Source organism: Sipha flava, unplaced genomic scaffold (assembly GCF_003268045.1).
Source record: "Sipha flava isolate LNK unplaced genomic scaffold, YSA_version1 37_pilon_pilon, whole genome shotgun sequence".
Classification (NCBI taxonomy): Eukaryota; Metazoa; Arthropoda; class Insecta; order Hemiptera; family Aphididae; genus Sipha; species Sipha flava.
In genome coordinates, this window is record NW_020273087.1 from 2,010,201 (window position 1) to 2,026,399 (window position 16,199).

At 27.8% G+C, this 16,199-nt stretch overlaps 1 protein-coding gene across 1 annotated transcript in view; it reads right to left on the reverse strand.

The window, feature by feature from the left end:
* LOC112688228 (inverted formin-2-like) overlaps positions 1-11,014 on the reverse strand; it is a gene marked incomplete at its 3' end in the record, with an annotated part of 41,537 nt that extends 30,523 nt beyond the window's left edge. Inside the window, exons 1-2 of the mRNA XM_025561326.1 lie at positions 10,886-11,014; positions 9,887-10,117 (exon numbers count right to left, since the gene is read on the reverse strand). Coding sequence (XP_025417111.1) covers positions 9,887-10,110 — 224 coding nt within the window. The remainder of the gene's footprint in view (positions 1-9,886; positions 10,118-10,885) is intronic.
* Positions 11,015-16,199: the final 5,185 nt, after the last annotated feature.

The following is a 16,199-nucleotide window of genomic DNA, read 5'->3' on the forward strand; positions in this document are numbered from 1 at the left end:
GTAAATGCATGAAGTACCATTTTAAATCGAGACGTGCTACCATCAGATATTCATCTCCAAAGCGAGTTGTTCAATTTATTCAAAGCTAAAATTAGGGAAATTGTAATCATCAATTTATATTGACGTGAACGTTAACGGGCCTTTTTCTATTTCTTGTTCTCACACTATACACAAACACACGGACACTGGCACAACTACACACTTGGGGACCCTACAGTTATAAAAATATAAAAGGGAGCCTTCTAACCAAAAATGTAAACGGTCTGAAAAAATTTCCCGTAAAAATTTCTTGAAATTATAAATAATTCTATAAACTAACTTTTTTTTTAAATATTATAAACTTTTAAGGTAAAATCAGCACAAATATGTCAAGAGCACTTTTTAAAATACCATATACGTAATGCTCAACCTAAGTTTATTAACTCTTATTAGTAACCGTCCCCATGACACCACTCCCCCGCTCATCGGTTATGGCTCGTCGAGTCGTGATAATGAATTTCTATAAGCAAGAATAAAATTGGATATTTAAAACACTATACTTGGCTCCCATGTATTATTTAGTCATGGTAATAATTTTATAACATTATTAAATTAATAACTCGTACTTCAATATACTTCATAGGATATTAAAAATAACAAAATTAATATAACTAAAATAATCATTATCGTATAATTTATGTCGAGAAACAAATCTTTCATAAAAAAAAAAAAAATATGATTTTCGTTATTTAAATACTTTTTTTCAAGTTAAAAGTTTTAAGTTCCGAAAAAATTGATTTATGTAGCATGTGACTTTTGATTTTAGCCTACTCATATATAAACACCGTTATTAACAGTATCCCTAGACCCTTTTATAAGGGGGAGAATGAACTTCGTATATGTATATAATTTTTTCTTAGTATGATATAAATAATAAATAAAGAACATTCGAAGATAAAAAAAACATGGGGGACTACCCCATTTAACCTCCCATTCCAGAGGAAGCTCATGGTTTCGGATGGATATAATTTAATGAATACGACGTGAACGCGAAATAGAAAGGTCTCGAAATGTTACGTCCGCGATTGTTAAAACTCGTTTTAATATAATTTTACTATACACTATAATGCACTACATACAAAGAAAAAATAAATTATAATAAAAAATATACAAAAATCAAAAAAAAAAAGAAAAAAAAAGAGCGTTCAATACAAGTGCAGACTGTAAACTATTACGTTTGGTATATAATTTGTAAGCTAAGACGCAAAGTCATATTAATCGCTCTGTATTTAGTGGTATATTCGAAACGATAATTGTTTTGAAGACGAACGATTACTGGAAATAGCTACTGCGTACGTATAAGTACATAAAATAACATAATTCACTATCCCGAGTCACTTATTATCACTATTATTATTGTTATTGTTACTTGATGTCCCGCTCGTGTATAATAATAAATATTGAAATCGTTTCGATCGGCACGATCTTGATAATTGGCCACCCAACCGCCCACGCGTACATTGGCAAACATCGTCGTGAGGCTCATGTAATAATAATAATAATAATATATATCGAGTGGACAAAGAGAAGTAAAAGCTACTTTTTTTATACCGTTTTTTCGCAAATCATATTTACGGCTAAGTAGGGGTCGTAGCTAAGGGTCAGAACCACACAATAATATTACGTATAAAACTAATGGTATAGTTGAACTAATGAAATAAAAAATAATAATAATGATACAAATTTTATTGAAAAATAAACGGATATTAGAAATGCTTAAAATTGTATTCATTTTTAAATGATGGTACATGTTAACTACTCTTAATTGATAATTTATCTATCATTCGAATTACCGATTTTAAAAATTGTCCATCATTAGCAGTTTCGTATTCATCTTGACACTGAAACTATGACCAACGCATTATACACCATAAGCGCGCATAATCAATAAACCTACAATATTCTTAACTGTACATTATACCTGTGTGAAGGCATAGACCGACTAATATAGTTAACATGAGAGTTTTACTACCGTCCTTGGTCGTTAATCAATATCATACATAAAAACAAAAGATGAAAAAGTTTGCGGTCTTTGTTCGTCTTGAAGTAGTAGGATATTAACGTATAACGATGAAAAATTAAAACTATCGATATACATTTCAATTTCTACACGACACTTTCAAAACATTCATCAAACAGTTTTGAATGAAACTAGATTTACCAATAACAAACACCTTTCAACTTATAATTCATTAATTCCTCTTCGCCGACGGAGGAAAATGTTTTCAATATAATCCTTTCTGTACAAAAACATCGCGTTGCCTTTTCTCGCTCTACATATTACGAAGGCCGTTCAATTCCGACAGCATTGCCCGTCCTGTTCATTTCAAAACGTTCACCGCAGTCGTTAAAATCACGTTTTTCATTCTGATTTTACAATTTTTAATACCTGATGCGTTAGGTTTAACACATTTTTCGTTCGCTTCACCGTATATTACGAAAAAAAAAAAAAAAAAAAACAAAAGAAATACCACTACGATTATAAATAATTATGATCAACGGCGTATCATAAGAGTGCATAATTAATTTCATCATGGTGTATACTAGGTGCATCACACGAGTGAACGTATTAACATTGTGCACGTGTCGTTTGCGCCACCGAGTTTGGTAGCACATAACGCAGTAGTGGTAATGATGATAATAATAATAGTACACGATGGGATTACAATGGACGGCGGACGCGTTTCAGCCCAAACGATGACGATATGTAATTGTTATTGTTAACTTCAGTATACACATTGTGTGCGCACATAAGGTTAACGCAGACGAACCGGAAATTAACGCAATGCACTTGGGTTCCAACCCTCGAAACGTGAATCGTGTTCAAATATTGAACGATGTACGGTACACTGACGTGGGCAAGTGACTATTTCGGTGTGCTCTACGCGAACATCCGGTACGAACACCCGATTGTTGTTCGTCTCGATGCGGAAAAGTCCGTGGAGATGTATAATGTACAACGTTTGCTTGGCTTTGGCCGCACGGTTAAACGATTTTGCTCGAGAGTGCGTCCGCCGCCGGTCTTATTTTTTTTATTTATTAGAACTTTTAGTAAAAACTGTTGCAGTTCAACAATCGAAATATTAAACGTACATAATCAGTACGTAGAACAACAATAAGCGAAAGATTAGAAATGAACAATATAGATAAAAACGATGAATAATATTGCAATTACTGAAAATAACAAACGAAAATAGTTGAGGAGAGTTAATACAAACTAATCTAAAACGTTAACAAAATGTAAAGATAACAATGAACAAAAATGTAAAACAGACAAACGGGACAGTAAATAATATAAGCAAAAAATGACTAAAAATAACAATTTAAAGTAAATAAACAAAAACAATCACATTATAAAGCCAGCCTCCTGAATAGAAGAAATAATAATGATAATGACCTGTTTAGAGTTAGAGTTTAGAATGAAGTAGAGGTTAAATTGAACATTCAGGTAGTTAAGGGAAGGTTAGGTTAGGTTACTAAGTTCTGACGTTTAATGGAGAGCGAAGGACAATCGAAAAGAATATGAGACAAATCGCAGATGGATTCCTCCATCTGAAACCGCCGCCGGTCTTATTGACGTATTGCACACGCGCATGTATACTTATTATTTTGAAGATAAGAAATGACAAAAAAAAAGAAATTTGGCACTGAAAAGAAACGTAATAACCGTGGCGCATAGGGCATAATACGTTGTCTACTTCGTCTCTACGATCTGCGATATTGATAATATTGTTCATACCATTCGTCTCGTTTTAATACCGATCTGTTCTTATGATTAATCAAATACACGTTTGCGACTCCGTGGTGATGGAATAAAACAGAGTTAATCGTGATCGACGAGGGCAAATTTAGGTACTATTTTACAATGGAATTTTTCGTATAAAAAAAAAAAAAATAAAAATAAAATTGGATATTGATCCACGCTTTTCAAATTACAGTTCAGTAATATTAAGTACAAAAATTAATTATTATTCGTAAAATACAATGTACATTTCTGTTGTACTCCGATGTGTACGGTTCTGAAACCAAACGACCAGTGTATTCTACAAGATTTTATTTAACTTTGCTAAAATTTTATATTATAATATCAAGAGATTCATTCGATTTTCAGTGTTAGAATTTACTTTTATAAAACGAGTACATTTTAAATGTTTATTTAAAAAAATATGCTCTGTAAGGTTAATAAGGAATTCTACCTGACGGCTAAATAATAAACAACAAATAACAAACAAGACAAAAGACTAGATTAGACTAGATTAGACTAGAATAGATCCTTGTATTGCTAAAGGGTTTTTTCCTCATTTCTTCCTGGTATTTTATTATTTCTATCCGAGGTGTGATACAAACATTCGATACAAGTCCTCTTATTTGTACTGTAATTAATAATTATTATTTTTGATTGTCCGAGCATCGCCAACAAGTCCTTCAGCGGAGGTCAATAATTAATATATAATTTATGATTGTCGAACATTTCAATCAGAACCCTTACGGAAGTACGTAAAGAATGTTCGACACACAAACATATGTCGAACGACGTATAAATAAAATCGAATTAACATTCGAATTTGGAGTCACAATCTGAGTTGGTATTCAATATAGTTACTATTTATTTGAAAACTGAGTATCGATATTTAACCTCCGCTAAAAAATTATCAATTACCTACATGATTTTAACCATTGGATATTATAAATATTATAGTATTATAGTATATATTATATATTTATATCTAAATTAAACCCGAGGTTTACGTGATTTCCCATCCTGCTATAAGATGTTTTATACATAAATTAAGTATTTTCATCAATATTTATTTTTTTATATTTTATTTTTTATAAATAATAAAATATAAGTAAATAAATGTTCTTTGTCTAAATTTGTGTCTAATAATTTACGTAGTGTAACAAAAAAAAATAATAATAATAATAACTCGTATACAATTGTTGGTATTTTATAATATAAAAGATTTATGAAAATTAAATCCTTCAACTTTTAAAATAAATAAATAAGTAAAGAATGATTTAACAGACATCCATACTGGTTAGTATATTATCCCCGCTATACGCTACGGTTGTATTTTACAATTTACTTTATTTTCGTTTATTAAATAGTTTATCACATAATAACATGAAATAAAAATATGAAAATTATTATTTCTATTTTGTACAGAAAATGTTGCAACACAATTACATAAGCATTCAATTTTCAAGATAACTACGTATAAAACGTAAATATACATTCTAAAATATATCTCAAGAATCATACGAATAACCTGTTCGTTATTATTTACATTTTAATTATCATACTTTTCGAATCTCACAGTCGTTCCAAGTGGTCATAAGTAATGTGTACTTACTTATATTACAAGGAATAAGAGTACATTTTGAATTATGATATTTAATTATTATTCATACTTCTTATATAAATGGTACTTTCATAGGATTTAATGTAGACAGTAATAGCTTTGATTAAATGTATGACATATATTTAATCTATGGTAAGAGTGTTATTAAATAGATTCGTTTAACGAGATATCGTGTTACATATAACTTATTCGCAGAACTTAAGTCATGCTGATTAACAGATATCGTGAAACGTTATTTACGTATTTACAAAATAACTAGGGGTTTGCCTAATTTGAATACTATTATCAGACTAGGCAATGCCATCATGAGATATTTTTTAGGATTCTGAAACCTCTTAGGGACAATCATATTTTCAGTTTTTCCGATCATCTACCTATATGTAAACTATAATACGTATAGACCTATTCTAATGCTATTCGGTACAAAGAAATAATCCAAAATCAGTAATCACGTGAGTTTTGGAGAGAAAAAACATGTATACTTCTTTCCAATGGGATGAAAAATGTATTCAAAACGTTTATTTTTTCGTTTACGTCTTAAGCGATATATCTTCACTCATTAGAGTAGTGTCCTAAAATACGAAAATTGAACCGCTATTTTTTCATAATCTTCTAGTTATGATGGTTATTGTTGAGTATCAGATGACGGTTAATATGAGTATATGTTGAATATCCATAAATTTATATAGATAATTATAAAAACAAAGAAGAAATTGTAAGAAAAAAGACGACCATAAAAAATTGAATGAATGGTAAAACATAATTCAGCAGCCTTAAATTAATAAAATATATTACTATAATTTTTTTTAAATAATACTAACTGCTTAATTTTTTTTTACATTTTGACAAACAGCAAAAAAATTATGATAATATTCTATTGTTGAGTAAACGTAGGATAGTAATTAGACACCGGTTTTCAAGGTATTATACACATAATCAAAAAACAGTTGTAAACTAAAAAAAGAATCTTGTAATTCAAAGAAACAATTAAAATTGAATTGATAAATGTGTTTAATAAACGAATTTTTTTTGTAATTTAGTAGACAAACTAAAAATAATAAACTCTAAGCGAATTCTGCAAACCAAAAAATATTATAATATACATGTATTTTATATTTTTCTTTTATCAATTAATTTTTCGATTATACAATACAAATAAAAAAAATGAAAATATCAACTATTAAACCGAATATATAGATACAAATATATATATATTTTCATAGACAAATAAATTATTATGTTTTAAATAAGTAATCAACGAACAAATGGTATTAGTTAAATGTATATGAAAATAATATGATAAACATTTTTCGAATAACAATACTTAAAAAAAAATAATTATTGTTAGACCTTGCGAAAAAAAAAAATTATCATTTGCCTTAAAAGGTCTTGTATATGCAATTTAATATTAAGTATTGTACAGATGTTTGTATTATTTCCTAGTAATAATAGTTCATTTATTTTTAGTAAACCAAAGGTTAAAAACCAAGAGAACGTGAAGGTCTAATTTAATCTTAATTAAAATATTAATTAGATATGTATTGCATGGCAGACGCGAATAAAAAACTTAGAACACTTCTTAGTAGGAAGTAAATTCTGATAATAAATAATGAGTAATTACTTTATTGAGATCGAATAAATCATCATTATTGTTTCCTAGTGTGCCCTCGTTCGATATATTTAATTTACTAAAAAATTGTCTACAATTATATCCGTGTATTTTAACCTCAAAATGTATTTCTTATATAAATATTAGAATCGTGTATAGTGTACACTTAAAATGTAAGTTAATTTTATTCGGAGCAATCAATAAATCATTAGGTAATACATAATACTGTGAAACCCCTAAATACCGGACACCCTTGGTCGCTGAAATTTTATATTATTTGAAAATACTACGGTGGAATTGGATTCTAGGAGATACACGAAGCGAAACTGATAACATGAAATTGTTTGAGTTCATACTCTACTATAGTTTATTTTACACATATATCAATGTCGTCCCTGGGTTTACAATGAACCCACGCAGCTATGACTACGATAATAACTTTCTCTGGCTCTCCTTCATCGTTTATTTGAATCTATATTATCACTGAATATCCATCTACCCCATTTGGCTACAATTGCAATTGCACTACTTGATAACCTTTATGTAGGAGCCAATGGTAAATTAATTTTGTACTATTTATCTTAAACCATCATTGAAATCAAATAATTTATTGATTACAGTTGGATATTATAATGAATAGTTATTATATAAAAAAGTTTGTTATTACGATAATGATATTTCAATTAATATTTAAAATATATTTAGATTCTATATCAGGTTAGGTTAGGTTAGGTTTGGTTAGGTTAGGCTAGGGTCTCTGTATTGTAACATTACGGTAAATAGGCAAATATTATATGCTACTTAAAAAAAAAATTATGTGAATTTATAAATAATTAAAATTTAGCACACAATATTTATTTATATATGTATATATTATTGGTAATTATTATTTGTTGTAAGCATTCATAAGTCGTTATACACCCATGAGTTGTTAATAAATTCATACAAGTTTTATAAATCACAATACATTATAATTAATACATTTTGTATTTTGTTACTTACTATTTAAAAAAAATTAGCTATTTTTAAAACTCAAAATCAGGTGTTTAGAAAAGGATAAGTTTGTTGTAATTTAGATAAATAATAAATGGTTTTATGTATAAAAATAACTACTAAATGATTATAGTTTAAGATCACACTTTATCATGATGCATTTAATTTATAAAAATAAAAAATGTGCAGTGAAAGCTAAAGTATTTCAAATACATAAGTACTCGAAAAAAAATTGAACAGAAACAACATCTGTGAAATAAATATTTAAGTAATACTATTTTATTCATGAGACTTATCGAATATTTATTCAGAAAATTATATCTTATTTTCTTATTTTAGGAATTTTTCATAATTTATGCAATTATTGATAGTATAAAATAAATTAAAATAAAATTCTTATTGAGGCCAAAATATAGTTATGATGCAATAAAAAAATAATATAAAAATAATAATCATACAAAAAATAATTAAAAATTCCTAAAAGACCTTGTAAATTAATATGTACATATATATATTGTATATTTTACACATACATACTCTTTATTTATATACGAGTACAAATGTAATAAATAATTATCATGGGCACCCTTAGAGTTAGGAGACAAGTGAGACACTCGCTACTCTAGAAAATATTAACAATACATTTCAGTATCACATGACTGATTCATTTGGATTTACTTTTTGAAAAGTTCTGTGGTTTTCCCTAGCTTAATTACTTACGGATTCATGGCCGTTCAATGTAATAAACAAGTTATTCTAAATATTTGATAGTGTATGAATAATTATTGAAAGAAAAAATAGAACATACTACAATCTTCAGATTTACAAAATAATTTTTATGCTTAGTAAATTGTATTACGGAATTACTGAAAAATTACTCGTAATTAAGAAAGAAAAAAAAACAATTCAAGATATTAAGATGTTCTAAGCTAATTCAAGTTACTACTTGTATATTTGAACATGCTCTAACACATTATACGGTTCTGACCGGCCGATGGCATTATTTTAATGGAGTAATAAAGAGCATATACACTATATTATACCGTTACGGCAAAATACCGGCGCCGTGTCACTACAGATGGACGACGCGATAAGCTTGGTGGCATACCCGATCAAATTAATGTTTTCATATTATACGACCTTACTTGTACGGTAGAATTGGAATATATGCGATAAACTTTGGCCTGTTTAATTCAGTTTTTTTTTTTTTTTAAAAAAATGACAAAATTCTATGTAGAATTTATAATTACCCTCGTACTAGACAGACCGATGTTGTGGGACAAATTATATTAAAAAGAAACTTATTTTTATACTTTCGTAAACAATGTATTAAATGAGCTCACTTCCTATTTCCTATCATTAATGGGATGTACCCAAGAAATACGATTTTTCTGATGTCTTTGAGGCGACGACTGTACTACCATGGTGTAATTATTTGTTAACGCACTACTGGAGTGTTCTTATAAAACTTAACACGCACAAAAGTATACTTGGGACTAACTTGGGACCGACAAAAAAACCGTGCAAGAACCGTGTATTGATTTGGTTGTGGTTGATCGAATTTTTGCCGTCCAGTCAAAACCGTATGTGTAAACAGTGCAATGATTTCAAAATGACAAAAACGGTTCTCTGCCCATGAAACGGTCAATTGTTCGGTAGATATGCAAAGAGGAAAGTTCGTTCTATGTACTTAATTTGAAATAGTTGTAAATTAGTGTGAAATGTCCACGTTTCATATCCTATAATTATCGCAGTCCACGAATACACGAATAATAAAACTCACGAGTAATAGCATTCGTTCAAAACGAACAGAGCAATTGGAGGAACAGTGCCATTTAAAAATGATAAATAAATATTACATATACATATTATGGTAACATACTTGTCGGCTTTTTCTAACATCTTTTTGATCGCTAAATAATTGTCAACGCCAGGTAGTTGTAACATCTTTAGGCATAGCTCGGGATCCCATTTGGAAAGGCTTTGACCGTTCTTCAAGTCGGCCAGTAGCTTTGACCCACTGAACCGATTGCTTGCATTGTCCGGCGCCATAATTCTGGTCTTCACAAGATTCGTTGCTCTTACCCATTTATTCTGCGTAGTCATATTTTACCTTGAACACAACATTTTTATTTATTTTTTTATTTTAACTCAAATTTATCGTACGAAGAAAAAAAATGTAATTCAATAATAATAATAATAATAATAATAATAATAATACAACGTATTATACAGGTATATATTTTAATAAATAAATTATGAAACAAAACGATTTGTCTGTTATGTGATTGAAATTGGACTTAATTATATAACGTACAGAAGGAACCAAATTACGAGTATTATTATGAATATTTCAAGCGTTATTATATTTTACTAGAAATCAATATGATTAAAAAAGAGAAGTCTAATATTTTGAGTATACATTTTGTAAAAATGTATAGCTATAATGCTCTATACATACCTATTGTTAATACTGTATTTACTAGCTACTTAAATAAAATGCATGTTGCTTGAAATATTTACGAAAAATACCTTAAAGGTATTGTTCATGTTATTGAATATACGGTTGACAACAAAACGTTAATGATGAGTTGCAATGGCATGCGTTAATATTTGATAAATTTAACAGTTCATCATACTTTCAGATCATGCATAATCCGCCTACCAGAAATCATTGTAGATGCTATTATGTTAAGTGTTTAACAATCAGTCATTCATAGATTTAATGTATGTTTAACTCTAGCGGCATACCGTCGTTGTAAATCCCAATTAAATTACATTTAAAATAAATACAATTTTTTTTTTTTTTAACTCTATTTTAAAATGTTATGAATGACCGAAGAAACAGTTTTTAACTTATGATGATTGTTGTTGAACTCACCGCGGTGACCGATTACCAGTTGATTTTAATTTGTCGTCGGATTAAATAATATTGCAGTGTCACAATTCGGTACAAAGAAAAAAAACAAAAGAGGAAACACGGAGACACGCTCGCGCCAGACATCAAACACCGTATGAAGAGATACGGATGATGAATACATATCGTACGAAAAAAAATGGGAAAAAGTTCATTCCGTACAACGAGTACATTATTTTGTATATGTATGATAATATGTGTATCTCGCGATACGACGATGTCAATTAAGTGCGTAACAAGTGGCTGATGACAAGTGTGTGGGCATAATATTCTAGTATTTTAGTATACGTGCAATAAAAAAACAATTAAAAAAAAAAAAAAACGAGTCCATGAGTAATCCGCAACGTTTTCGCGTTTATGGTCACAGAAAGAGCGTACGACGACGAGACGTGTGCTTAAAAAAATTGTTTACACCAAAAGACGGTGCAGTAATAGTACCTATGTAGACCGCTGCAAAGTTGTCCCAATTGTGTTACTTTTTTTTTTTTCATAGTTCAATTGGAGGCCGAATACAACAATCGTAACACCCCACGCATAGACTGCATGCGAGTCGATTCGATTAATTATATAAAGATCATATTATTATGTACCAAGAGATATCGGTGTTCTTGCGCCGCCCATCATAACCTATAATGTATACCAGTACGACAAGGCAAACTCGTTACAGAATAGACGAACGCGCATATACGAGTATCCATAGATTTCATCCACACGCGTCTAAAGAGTTTGGCCAGGTAGAAACAAAAAAAAAAAAAAACGGATTTTTAACATTTTGAATCGCATAAGATCGTCTTCGATATTCTTATAAAACATAAATACATGATCTTAAAACATTTAATATTTCTGCCGATTCAAAGCAAAAGAAAAATAATTAATGATCATTTATACATTTATACATTACATGCGCACATATAAACACTTGTTCATTATAAAATATGACTATTAGACTTAGATAACTAACACCTGCTATGTGTTTATCCTAGAAGTTTATACAATAAGTCGTAAATAGAATTTTAATATTCATATTCTTATTCATAAGAAATTGTTTTGGTAAAAGTTCTATCGACTGTCATGACGTCAGACTTTATCTGATCTTTGTACATTTTTTTTTTAAAAATTATAATCGAAATCATAATTATATGTAAGTCCATTACAATTTATAATTTAAAGTATACAAGTACAAAGTACTTAAGTGATTTCGATGGTTATAATATACCATATTATGGTTATTCGAAGTTTATACATTTAAAACTATCTTTTAAATAAAATAATAGGGTCGCTTTTGATACAGTATTTAACTGTTTTATACATCTACTCTCAATAATATTTTACGATAACTCCAAGTAGTTTCTGTTTAAATATTAAATATAATTCTTAGGCTATGTTTACAATTACAATATACCAAATATTCAATATCAATATTTTTCAAAAATCTTTTCGCAATAAAAATTTTAGGTACACGTAAATAATATATGATTCTAATTCTAGTTCAGTATAATAATAAGCTGTTTATTATACTCATATGTACTTTATATTTTGGTTTCATTCAAAATAAGAACAATATGTCCCGTTACATGACCTTTATTATTGTTTATTATTAACAAGTATATGTGTGGTAGTGTACGATAATGAATGTAAATATTTGTGAGACATTTAATATTGCTCACGCATAATAGCTACGCGAGAAAGGAAAGTTGCAGAAAAGCATAGTAGCAGCATAGTATACACTCATATTTACAAATAATATAGGTGTTCAAAATAAACAATTAATAAGAAGACAGTATTGCCCAAGAATGAAAATAAATCCATGCTGTTGTCGTACAATAAATAACGTGGACAAGATTTTTTCTGGGAAACGGTTCAACTGCATAAATCTTCTGCAGTTACAACCAAGACTGAGAATTTATTAAGTTTAAATCGTTTAATGATATGCATACATACTCGTATGTAATTCAATATCCGTCTTAATATTTTTTTGCATTTAAAAATAGGCTAAAAAAAATGAAATAAAATAATTTAGGTGAAATTAATAACGAAGAAAAAGGAATTGATATGCAAAAAAATAGAAGAAATAATAACTTATTAAAATAAACTTAACTTGTACATTTTTTTTAAGATTTCACATTCCTACAATAATGAATTTAAATAAACGTAAAGTTAATAAATTTGATTATTGATCAGAGAATAAATTTTATTTAAATGTGCTGAATAACAATGTAAAATGTGTAATTGAACTAAGAAAACTACAAGTTTATGTATTCTAAGCAAAAATCTAAAATGTCTATAAGTGTACTAGTTATGCTTATAGTTTCGAGCCCTACAGGTAAACGTTATACATTTTTTCATTACTAAATCAATCGAGATATTTTCCGTGAACTGATTGAATTTGGACTTCCAATGTCTCCCTCCGTTGCGACTTGATATTTTTATCTTCTCATTACATATCTAAACCATTTATGCCCTATCAAAAAATGTGTCATCTCCGGTATTTTATACTTAAATACTTTATATTATCAATTTTAATAGACTTATGATTATAAGATTTCGAATATAATAAAAAAAAAAAAATCTACAAAGATCAGATAACGCCTGACGTCATGATAGTCAATAGAAATTTTACTTAAACAATTAAAAAATGTGTCATCTCCTCTCACGTCTGACATCATGATAGTTGATAGAAATTTTAACTAAACAATCAAAAAATGTGCCATATCCTCTCATCAAATCAATACTCTTAAGTTTTTTCAGTCCATTTTAATGAAATAAGTTAATTTCTCGGCTTATCATGTGCATAACATCCAGTATATTTTAATTAGTTTTTATTAAGATGTATTCTTTTTAGAAATTAATGAAAAATAGAAACGAATTCAATTAAGTAAAAATATTATTTAACAAAATAAAATCGAAATTGTACAGTATTCTACATTAATGCATTAATTTACTCATACAGATCGACAATTAAAAACAAATAAAATATATTCAACAATTCTGATTGAGTTAGTTAATTTAATCAATTAGAACCATCACAATAATATGGTATGTATGTTATAACTTATGTCTTATAGTAATAGTACACATATGGTACAATGTACAGTATAATAATTGTTTTTAAATAAACAATAATAAAAAACGGCTCTTATATAGTTGATGTCTGATAATATAGATATAAATCTGATAAAATTAAAAATATTATAATAAAAATAAACAATAATAAATAATGGCTTGCCTAAAGTGTATTGTGCACATAGCATGAGATCTATATCAGTTATCCTTGAAACATCATTACCTGGACAAATATACAACATCATTTCAAAAATGTTATACGATAAGCAACCATTTGATTGGGCGCACGACAGTAATGCAAATCAATAAAAAGTTACATTAAAAAAAAAGTTATACATCGTTTTATTTATAGTTAGAAAAATAGTTTTATTATTGTTATAATTGATTTGATGAAAACGGTAAAAAATGATAAAGTAAAACCATAGTTGTCTGTCTAAATGTTAAAAATTTAAAATACTTAATTGTGATGTTATACACCAAGAAAAAGGTAATTTTCATACTATCGTTAAACTGATTAAAAATTAATAAAAACATACTATTATTACCTGTCATACACATTATGACTTCAACGTTATATCACATATCAAGTAATTTTATCATATTCAACACAAGGTTAGTTTTCCCCATTACCGATATGCATAAATATATTAACTACAATAGATAAGTATTTAAATATATTTAAAGTTTGATAGTACCTATGGTTGCATAAGTTAAATTGTTCACAGGTCACAATAATTATTATTCTGTCTTTTAATTTTTGAAGTAATATTAAATGATTAATGTACTTTAGCTTATAAATGTATATAATATTTATATACATAGTGGTCGTAGTATGTTCTCAGTAGTAAACGAATTAATACAATAAAAAGCACTCACAAATTATTGACCGCTCTGTATGTATCCTACACGGATTTAATTTCTAATAATTGATTAAATCCTATAAACATTATAATTCTTAAAACTCGTTATCAATAATTATCATATCAAGAAACTATTAAATTATATTAAACAATAATAGATAAGTTAATAGAATTGTGTGCATTAAATTAACAATAATTATTAATTTCATTTTTTTTATGCAATACACCTAGTTAATGATTTTTCAATATTTCTTTTACAATTCTACATGGTACATTTATTAATGGTATAAATTTTTATAAATCCATTATATACAGTCATTATTACATAGTCATATGATTGCACTATTGATTCTATTAACTAAATCGTATATTATTGAAATAAAATAAAATAAAAATTTAGGTAAAATAAGTGGGTTATATATGATAAATATATTATACAATTTATACTTAATTTGGTTTGGTATGAGTATTTGTAAAATGATATTGTGAAGTTTGCGCAAAGAGGTCATCATGTTTTGTATAATTCCGACGTGAAAAAAAAATTAAAATGTAAGGTTTTATAAATAATATATGAAAGTAATTACTTAACAATCAGATTCTAATATTATCAATAATAAATTATAAATATATGAATCGAACTTATAATTTAGAAGGTAGAAAAATAAGCTTCAAAAAAACTTTGGTACTACGCACATTAAATTAACTAATTTATTTTATTGTATTGTTAAATGTTATAATATAAATTTATTAAAATATGTTTAAAATGTATTATCGAACACCTAAATGTTAAAAAAATTGGCAATAATATACATATTTCAAAATTAAAATTACAACTATTGAAGGACAAGGTAACAGTAACCTTTAGTTAGATAGAATTTCACATTTTAATAATCAACAAGATGTATTTTATTATTCGTACTCGCAGTGCATATATATAATACATATATGTTTTTATATAAATACGATTTTTTTCTCATCAAAAAGTCTACAAAAAACTTGAGTTATTGAGTTGAACAATAACACACAAAATGAAAATCAGATTCATTTGATCGTTCTGTATTCACTTATTTTTTATAAAACCATATTGTAATTAATTTAAATGAACATAGACGAGGTTCGATTTTCAATAGAAGATAAAAACGTCTAGTTGGTTAACCTACTGATTCAATCCACTACCGACATGTAGTGGGCTCAAAAACTACCAAAATATGACTCATTTGCATTTCTCAAAAAATACTAACAAGTAAGGGTTATTATGAAACCGGTAGTGTTACGTAAATGTGAAGTGTAAAATAAACGATACTAATAGACCGTCCATGACGTAAAATTGTATGTACATATTAAGTTTTTTTCGT